The following is a 10,136-nucleotide window of genomic DNA, read 5'->3' on the forward strand; positions in this document are numbered from 1 at the left end:
CCCACCACCACCACCACCATCACTCCAAGCAGCACTGCCAGGGGCAGGCCCTGACTAAAAGTCCCATCCCAACACCACATAGATTCCTCAGACGTGTCTGCTCCAGGTCTCTAACTTGGGAGGGAATATTTGTTCACATGATCATCCCCCCCTTTTGCTATCCTGAACCTAGTAGGTGCTTAATAAGCATGTGTTGAGTGGCTGGATGAGCGAACGCACGGCTCAGAGTGCACCCTTCCCCAACAGCCCCGGGGAGGCGCCATCCTTAAAGGGCTGGGGGACAAAGCTCCTGCCGCCCGCCCTGCTGCGGGCTGGGGGGTCGGGCCCGGCGCGGCCCTCGGGGGCGTGTCCTCCCGGGGTCGGGCGCCACCGCCCGGAGAGGCCGGCAGCGGCGGCACAGCGGCGGCGGCCGCAGAGGGCTAGCGGCGGCGAGCATGGAGCGCGAGCTGGAGGCGCTCGCAGCCCGGCCCGCGCCCCCGGCGGAGCCTCCCTTCCAAGCGCTGGTGGAGGCGGCGGGCGGGCGCGGGCAGGTGCTGCTGGTGGGCGAGCTGTGGGAGCGCCAGCAGAGCCGCGCGCTGCTGCGGGACTTCGCCCGGGCGCTGTTCCCGCCGGAGCCAGGCGCTCGCCAGCCGGGCGAAGCAGTGGCCGAGGGCGCCGCGCCCGGGACGCCGGGGGCGCGGTGGGTGCCCGGGACGGCCAGGGCGCGCGCCATCCACTCGCCGCTCGTCTTCGTGCTGTGCCGCGCGTCGTCGCTGGCCGCCCGGGAGCCGCGGCGCCGCCTGCGGGAGATGCTGCGCGATGTGCGCGACCGGCGGGTGGCCGGCGCGGCGCTGGTCGGGGTGCTGGTGGCCGAGGCGGGGCCCGAGGACGCGGTGGCGCCGATGTTGCGACTCCTGGAGGCGCTGCTGCGCACCGTGTTCGGCCGCCAGGCGGGAGGCCCGGTACAGGCGGCCGCCTACTGCCCCGGCCACCCCGCCTCCAGCCTGGCCGTCCAGACCGCCGCTTGCCGGGCCCTGCAAGCAGCCGCGCCCGCGCGACCAGGTGAGGGGGCGCAAGATCTTGTGGGCGCAGGCGGGCGGTGGCTGGGGGAAGGCCCGGAAGTTGGAACTCTTTAGGCCAGCCCCCTGGTGCACCGAGGTAAACTGAGGCCCCAAGAGGGGAGGTGCCTAGCATTGGTCCTCCCAGCTAGCGCGGAGCAGGCCCTGGGCCACGGGTCGAGTTTGTCCCGGGAGGATCCTGAAAGCATGGGGGACAGTGGCTTGGGAAAGCCGAGGGAACGAACGGGGGAGGCGGGGGAAGTTGATGGAGCAAGAGGATTGCACTGAGCTGGTCAAAGATCTGGGAGCTGCGGGGAGAGAGGAGTGGAAGGGGATGGGAAAGCCTTGGGGTGCACACATTTCAAGGAGGGATTAGGACCGAATTAGGACAGGAGGGAGGGGATTGGTGGTGCCTGGAGCTCCTGGGACGCTGCGCAGCTAAGGATGCGAAGGTGCGGGAGGCTCAGTGCGTGGGTCATAGGAAGAAGGCAAGGAATAGGTGCTGGGATTTGGAGGTGTGCGGAAAGGGTGTGAGGGACTGACTGAGGACACAGAATTTTCGAGTCCCTCTTGGCTACCCGCCCTGGTTGTGCAGCCACTGCAGTGCCTGCCTTCCCTTCACACTCTCCTGAAGTTTGGGGAGCAGAGTGAGGGTCTTCTGCTGCTGCCATCCACAGAAGAGTCAGAATCTCCTCCCTCCTGGTACACAAGGTTTTCCAGGAGTTTCCAGTGTCCTCGGATTAAAATACGGACATTAAGTATAGCTAGATTTGGCACAGCTGGGAGATACCGGAGCATTCTTTTCACTCCCTGCTTCCCCCACCTCCAGCAGCTGCTCTTCTCCAAGCCCTCTGGCCTTCCCTCCATTATCTGCCAGACTTTCTTGTGAAGACAGAGGCTGCTGTGCTCTGCCTCCCTGGACACTGCTGTGTTAATCAGCAACCCGGAGGTGCCAGACTTGGGGGGGGGGGGGGGGTTCCAGCAAGGAGAACTGTACCTCTGAAGTCACAAATGTCACAGACCTACCTGCCAGCCTGGCCTGCCTAGGTGGAGGCCATCCGTCTCACCTGTAGAACCTGCCCTAACCATCCCCCCCACCCCCCACCCCCCATGCCCACAGCCCTTTCTGCTGCATCTGTGAGGAAGCCGGCTAAATTCGAAATTCCACAACCTGCATCCAGAAAGACAGGGAATGTCCTGAGGTGGACTGTCATTCTGATGGTGGGCCTGGCCCCATGGGAGGACATTTTCTACCTTCCCCCACCCCCAATGAGCTGGTGCCTGGAAAATTCTGAGCCCTTAGTTTCTCCCATTCCCCATGAAATAGCTTTTAATCCCCCAAAGCCAAGCTTGCTCTGGCCTGCTAAGCTTTTGTATACACATTGCAGTTGCCTGGAATGAAAGCCTTAAGGGCCTTTTTTTCTTTCTTTTTTTTTAAGGCCTTTTCTTTCATTTCACCTCCTCACCTGACCAACCCCATTTCATCATTCAGAACTGGACTTCCTCCTCCAAGAAGTCTTCCCTGACCTCCCTTACTCCTTTACAGGTTAAAAAATGAAATCCTCAAACCTACCTCCACTCTAGTTTCTTACCAATGGTTTTGTCACTTTTCCTTATGAGTTTAATCACCACTATATTCCCATTTCCCATGACCTTTCTGGCATGCAGAATCCTTACCTCTTCTTAAACACTGAATTGATTTCTACTGCATTAAACTCATTTCTACTTTTATAAAAACATACTAAACAATATGAAACCTTTTACTAATGACTACAGGTCACGAGTGTGATTATTGTCCACTAATTTATTTGTCCACTAATTTTGTCTGGGCTTTTGCAGTGGGTAGCACCACTCACACATTCATGATGCTAAGGTTTTCCTAGCAATTGCGTGTGGCTTTTCAAAGTCTCCCCATCCCCTTCCTCACTACCTCCTGGTTATTCTTATACTTTTAGATTGCCTGACTCTTGACATGCCCTCTTACCCAGTTTATGCCTAATCCAGCTGCCAATGGGTTGAAAAACTAGGAATCCAGTCTTTTTAGAACTGGGTTCGAATTAAGAGTAAATAAGCCCCACGTAAAGAAAAACGAACACCGATTTTGTTTTGGCTTCCTGGAGTTGTGTGTGTGTGTGTGTATGTGTGCGTATGTGTGTGTATGTGTGCGCATGTGTGTGTATGTATGTATGTGTGTGTGTGTTTAACTCCATTGCCGTTACCTTATTCCACATGGTTGGGGCTCTTCAGTGATCCCTACATCACTTAGGTGATGCTATAATAAGGAAACTAGAATCAGCATATAAGTGTTTTGTATGTGATTATTTAAAAAGATTAAACCTTTTCATATTAAGAAATAGTTTGAACTAAAAATCGGGGAAATTACTGCTCCTTGAGTATTTTCGTTGGTGCTATATAATTGTAATTCATATCATGTCATTCTTATCAAGGTAGTTTCCCCAACATGGTACCTACGTCATAGAGTCTTTGTGAGGAAGAAATGATATAATATGTATAAAGCAAACCTTATATAAAGCAATGTGACCGGAGATTAAATCTGAAACCTAGGTTTGTGCCCTGACTGGAATCGAACCCACAACTTTTTGGTGTACAGGACGACGCTGCAGCCAACTGAGCCATATGGCCAGGGCTGTTTGTGTTTTTGTTTGTTTGTTTTAAGTATAAAAACTCCACCCCCTTTTGCAAATCAGAATCTTTGTTTTTAATCAGACAGTTGAAACTAGGGCAGTTAATAGTTGAAGTTCTTGGTTTGCTTCACTGAAAATCTCTCAGTTGTGTCAAGCACCATGTGACCTGCTGCCTCTGGGACTTTGTGTTCCTTTCAGCAGAAGGAGCCTGGGAGAGACCCGGCCTCCCGGCGCTGTTGGCCTGCTTCTCCTGGGGTCCCTGGAGCCGGGGGAAGGACCCGTATGCCACCACCTCCCCCAGTGGTCCAGCTCAGGGTGAGTGAGTCGCTTCCTGCTCCTGGACTCTCAGGGCCAGGTGCTTGGGATTAAGAGAGTGGTCACGTGCACAGGGACCGTAGGGAGAGAGAGGACTGACATCCATGGAGCACAGGCCATGTGTTCAGGGTGGGAGTGAGCAGTGTGAGGTGCCCCGGACACCAGCAGCCAGCACATGGGCTTGGTCAACAGGGCTCTAGCCCCAGGAGTCTCTGCCTAGTGAAGGCGGTATAGGCCAGTGGTCGGCAAACGCATTAGTCAACAGAGCCAAATATCAACAGTACAACGATTGAAATTTCTTTTGAGAGCCAAATTTTTTAAACTTAAACTATATAGGTAGGTACATTCAACTTTAAATTCAACTTTAAATTCACGGTTTTCATCTTCCGTTTTTCTTTGCTTCTTCTTTGTAGCCATCTCAAACAGGCACCTAAAAAAATGTTTCATTTTATAATAATAAAGCCACCAACACAAAATAATTACAATTCTTAAATTGATGACAAAAATGCCTGTAGGATTTGCAGCTGGTTGGAAAAATACAGGTAACTTTATGTTTCGAGTAGGTACTTTTGTCACCCGTGCACAATTTGCGGACACGACTAGCACTAACCACTGCACATGAGACTGCTGACTGACTGGCTCACTCAACCCGTGCATTAATCGCGCGCGCCTCCCCAGAGCTGCGTATCCCTCGGCCTGCCTGCGCCGTGTCTCCAGTCGCCCGACCGACCAACCGACCAACACCCCCCACTTCTTCTAACGCCACTTCTTCAAAATAGACTCGCCCAGGCCAAAAACTGACTTCTGCGCATGGGCCACGAAGTTTCAATCGCACTGTACGTGCACGCCCGCACGTGGTATTTTGTGGAAGAGCCACACTCAAGAGGCCAAAGAGCCGCATGTGGCTCGCGAGCCTCGGTTTGCCGACCACTGGGATAGGCCATTGACATGGCAAGGCACGTGGAGTCAGACCCATGGCCTCACAGAGCAACTGAGGGGGGGTCAGGGGATTGTCTTAGTCAGAAATGGGAAGATTATAGAGGGAGCATCATGAACAAAGGCTTAACAGCATAATGTCATGCTCAGAAAAGGGACCCCTGTTAAGAGTGCCAGGGGTGCGGTGCAGGAGACTGCTGAGAGCGAGGCTGAAGCAGAGTTGAGACACTGGCGATTTCTGAGCAAGGGCGTGGAGACTAGGGCTGTGTTTAGAGAGGTAACTATTGCCTAGTAACAAATTACCACAGATTTAGCTGCTTAAAACAACACCCATTTGTCCCTTTATACTTTCCGAGGGTCAGGAGTCAGGGCACAGCTTAGTGGGGCCTTCCGTTCAGGGGCTCCCACAGCTGCCTCAACTTGGGCCAGCTCATTCCTTGAAGGGGCCCTGGTCCTCCTTTAAGTTCATCTGATTGTTGGCAGAATTCATTTGTTTGCCTCCGTAGGACTGAGGGCCCCGCCTTCTTGCTGACTGTCAGCTCTGAGAGTTCCCTCCTCTCACAGGCAGGTGCTCCTTCAGTCGGCGGGGATCCTCAGGCTCCTACAATGTAACATAATCACAGGAGTGACTCTCCATCACCTTTGCCATATAAGGTGCCCAAACAAGGGAGTAACCATCCAGGCATATTCACAGGTCGCCCCCTCACTCAAGGGAGGGGATTATGCAGGATGAGTACGCCAAAGGGCGGGAATCTTGGAGGCCACCTGAGAATTCTGCCTAACTGAAAGCTCAACATGTACAAAAGAAGGAACACAAATATTTATAAATCATCCACTTAATCCCATCACTCAAAGGTAAAAATACAAGTTCCTATTTGGAGTAGGCCCGTTCTGTCCATCCATCTGTCTGTATCTCCTTGTACTATTTAAATGTTAAGAAATTTGCTTCTAGCCGAGGCCGGTTTGGCTCAGTGGATAGAGCGTCGGCCTGCGGACTGAGGGGTCCCGGGTTCGATTCCGGTTGGGGGCATGTGCCTGGGTTTCGGGCACATCCCCAGTGGGAGATGTGCAGGAGGCAGCTGATCGATGTTTCTCTCTCATCGATGTTTCTAACTCTCTATTCCTCTCCCTTCTTCTCTATAAAAAAATCAATAAAATATTTTTTAAAAATCAATAAAATATTTTTTAAAAATATTTATATCGTATATAAAATCTGCATCAGGTATTTAAAAAATTTAATTGCAAAAAATGGTAACTTCGACCTCTCCGTCATCATTTGGGGATATTGACATTGAAACAATCCACGGATCTTGATATTCAGATTTCCCATTATATGGGTGAGCCAGTTAATTCATTCAATCCCTTTGTTGGACTTCAAATCAGTTAGGATGTAACTGATTTCAGTTACAGATAAAGAAACTGCGACTCAAACTAGCACAAGCAGCAAGGGCACTCATGAGCTCACCTACAGAATGTCTAGGTAGTTCAGCGTCAGGGCCGGTTGGTTCAGGGGCCCGGTGACCCCATCAAGGTTCTTTCCTTCTCTCTGAGGGGCCATCCTCATGTTGTTTCATCCCTAGTCTGGTAGCAAGATCACTGCAGCATTTCCACTAATTATTCCTAATTATCTCCTTAGGATAAAATCCTAGAAGTGGAATTGCTGGGTCAAAGGGTATGTACATTTTTAAGGTTTTCGATATGTATTCTGTTGTGTTTTTTTGAGTAGATAGTCACTGGGGCCAATTTCCTTCCTTTGGTTCCTAGCTTACTCACTCACAGACTCTATCTTCTGATTGGGTGATTCCCTCTCTTGTGTTTCAGGTAACTTCCGGGAACCTGAGGAGGAGCTGGCGCTGACAGTCATACTTCCCAACGGAGACTGTGAGGATCCTGGAAAGGGGTCGGGGGGAGCCTGTGACGGAGCTGCCCACACTCCCGCTGAGCCCGCTGGAGACTCCAGATGAAGTCTGGACCCCTGGGCTGCTGCAGCTCCTCCTGAGCCCCCAGGCCTCCATGATGACCTTGGGAGTGCAGTCTCTACGAAGCCCCACCTTCCAGGGGACTGCCACACTGACAGATACCAGCAAGGCAGCGGACTTGCTCAGCTCAGCCAGACCTAGGAAAATGTATCCTCTGGGAACTTGGTCCCTCCCCCGCCTCCATTTGGTCACTCTGTCACAGTGAGGTTGTTTTTTCTCCCTCGCCTTGGTTTCTCTGTGCCATTGAGACAGAAGGCGGCCTACTTTGCGGCTCTGTGGTGCTGTGGCATCCCGTGGTCGTGTGCATGAGCATCCATCACTTCACATGCAGCTGGAAAGAAGTCTGGACCAGGAGTTATCAAACAGGGAGGGGAGATCTTAGACCTGTCACTCAACCAGGGGCCAGGCTACCCACCTGCAAGCAGCACTGGAAGTGTGTGTGTGTGTGTGTGTGTGTGTGTGTGTGTGTTGCGAGGCTTCACTCTGACTGTGGGGCGCCCCTGGAATTTAGTGGGCATCTCGCATTGTGTAGGGCAAGCTCCAAAAACAGAATTGTTCCGCTCAAAATGCCAATCGTGCACCTTTGAGAAATTGGATGAGCCAATCTCTTCCCCTTGTCAAATTCTAGGAACAGTCCCCCAGAGCAGAGAGGGTTGGGGTTCCTGGGACCTCGGCTCCTGAGCAAGCCAGAATAAAGACTACACTGCCCCCTGGGGGCCTGGGCGCCAGGCCCAGGACAGAAATAGCCTTGCATAGTCATGAGAAGAAAGAGCCCTCTTTCTTCCTCATGTTGCCATTGACTTTCTGTGCCAAGTTCTTTTGAGAATAAGGCACCACACAGAAGGAAAGTTGGGTTATGGATTAATGCAAGGGCATAGGACTTGCTCTCAATCTCAGGTCCTAACCCAAGGTCAAAGCCGACCCAGCCCAGAGGTGCCGAGTGCCGGAATCCTTTTTTCTCTGGTTATGAGTCAGACAGGGTCAATGATGTTCCCTTAAAAGCCAGGAAGACCATCTGTTCACTCAAAGAAGGAACTCTGCATTACCTCCCTTGTCTTCCTTGCCCGCCAGGAGAAATCCAGTCTTTGGAATGGCAAGGACAGCTCCTGCTTTTCCCTGGTAGGAAGTACTATCTAAGGGAAGTAGTTACATTCATTCATTCATGCGTGACTCACTCAGCACACATGCAATTGTGCCTACTATTTGCCCAGCATTCTGGCAGGTGCTGCATAACTTCCTTGAGTTATTTCTGCCAAAATAACCATGATAGTGCCAAAAGGTGGCATGGCAAACCTGTGGCTGGGGGGCTCTGTGATGTTAAAGAAGACCCTCGCTGCTCTGCGCCTCCGTTTATTTTCTACAACAGGGAGCCTATGGGCAGGTAGGATGACAGCTTATTTGGGGCGGTTTGACAGCATGCGTCACTTTAATAATGCAAAAGTATCTCCAATAGAAGGACCCAATCGACTGCCTTCTGCCCAAGAGTGAACTCAATGAATTGCTGTTGATGTTGTTTGAAAATATGGGGACTGGTATTGTTGAAGCTGCTCTATTTTTCTATTTATCCGTTAATTTCTTTGTAATGATTTGGTTAGAATTTTATTATTTGGTGGGGGGAGGGAGCTTCTCTTAAGGTAGAAAATTGTCTAAGGCAGAAGTCGAAAGGCAGAAGCCTCTGCTGTACTTCAAAACTCAGGAGTTTGTTGCCAATATTTGAAACTTGGGAGATTGCACATAAAGAGCTTGTTTTCGGGGAGCGGGGAGGGGTGTGCCGTCATCTTCATTTTGCTGTGATTCCACCCCCACACACTTGAGCCCTTTCTCACCCTCCCACCCTCCCCTCTACTGCACTTCCCCGATATAGGCCCCTGCCTGGGGCTGGTCCTGGTGGGCATTTGAGTTTGCAAGCCTCTGCTATAAAGGGTGGTGTGCACATTTTTTCATCACTTTCAGTATTTCCTGTGAATATGTGAAGAGAGAGGTCTTTCTTGACTGAGACTGGGTTCTGCCTCCCGACTGGTAAAGACTGGACTGACATCCTTCCGGGCCCCTCCTGGCTCCCGTGGCTCGCGGCTAAGAGAAGCACCGTCCTTTTGCTCTTTTCCAGCAGACAGAAGAGTTCGGTGCTGGGAGGGACCTTGGTGCTGGGCCTCCTCCCCAGTGACTATTCTGAGGCCTGAGAGCTGGGGTGGGCCCCTCTGAGAGTGGAGGCCCCGGGTTAGGTTAGTGGTGCCGGGAGCCGTTGACGAGGGGCCTCCGTCGGGTCACAGTCTGGGCTCTTGGTACTAGTCTTTCTAACATGGCAGTTATACTGCTTCTGACTTGAATCGATTCCTTAGACCTAATAAAGCCAAATAGTGCCTCACTGCTGTCTAATAAAACACAGTGGATCCTCCCCTTTCTGTCTTGAGGTGCTCCTTCCGGGAGCCCTTGGGCAAATGGTGGGAAGCTCTGAAATAGTTTGGCCTGAAAGTCCGCCCGTCCTGCCCCGAGGGACATCTCTGCAACTTTACTGGCTGGGGTTGGAAAGTCCTTAAAAAGAGATTTTTTAAAAAAGATAGTATTTAGCTTGGTAGTTAACAGGGAGTATATGTTTGCGTGTGCACACGCACATGTTTCACGCGATAAAATGGCCTTAACTGAGTCTCAGAGAGCCCCTTACAACATGTGTGTCAGTTTCTCTCTTCTCAAAGTATTTGTCCCCAAGATTAACCACACAAGAGGAGTTCCTAGGTTGTCCAGCCAAAACCAAGGCAAACCTGCAAAGGGGCCCAGGGCTGCGCCCCCCAACCTGTGGTCTAAACAAACCCCTCTGACCCCAGACAGAACCAGGACCCGCATTTTGAGTCCTGGTTGTAGAAGTTCAGTCCCTTTCTTGTCACCCTGACTTTCTTCTCTCCCTCACTGATTACCAGGGTCTTCTCAGAGTGGGGTGTTGCCTCGGATCATTGCCCCAACCCCAAACTACTAGTGTTCTTACCCTGACCACCTACACCCCAGGTGTATTGCCAGCTCCAGGAGTCCTGGCTGCCAGGACAGCCACTCCCAGCCCCTTGCTCCCCGACAGGAGTGGGTTTCACTTTCAGCCTCCACACCTGGTCTGGTCTGAACATGTGCCAGAACCAAAGCAGGCGAGACGGCCGAGGCGGCCAAAGGCCTGGGCCTGGGTGGGCAGTCGGAAGGAACAAGACCTCGGGCGAATCTAACCTGGCCCTGCCCAAGAG

At 52.1% G+C, this 10,136-nt stretch overlaps 1 protein-coding gene across 1 annotated transcript; it reads left to right on the forward strand.

Annotated features, from left to right (window-relative positions):
- The first annotated feature begins 434 nt into the window (after positions 1-434).
- On the forward strand, positions 435-9,293 carry CUNH2orf72 (chromosome unknown C2orf72 homolog). Its single transcript, XM_070422373.1, has 3 exons — positions 435-1,041; positions 3,881-3,997; positions 6,755-9,293. The coding sequence occupies exons 1-3, from the start codon at positions 435-437 to the stop codon at positions 6,895-6,897; spliced, it is 867 nt and encodes a 288-aa protein (XP_070278474.1). The 3' UTR covers positions 6,898-9,293.
- Positions 9,294-10,136: the final 843 nt, after the last annotated feature.

This window comes from Myotis yumanensis, unplaced genomic scaffold (genome assembly GCF_028538775.1).
Source record: "Myotis yumanensis isolate MYYU_CA2020_CCGP unplaced genomic scaffold, mMyoYum1.0.hap1 SCAF_8, whole genome shotgun sequence".
Lineage (NCBI taxonomy): Eukaryota > Metazoa > Chordata > Mammalia > Chiroptera > Vespertilionidae > Myotis > Myotis yumanensis.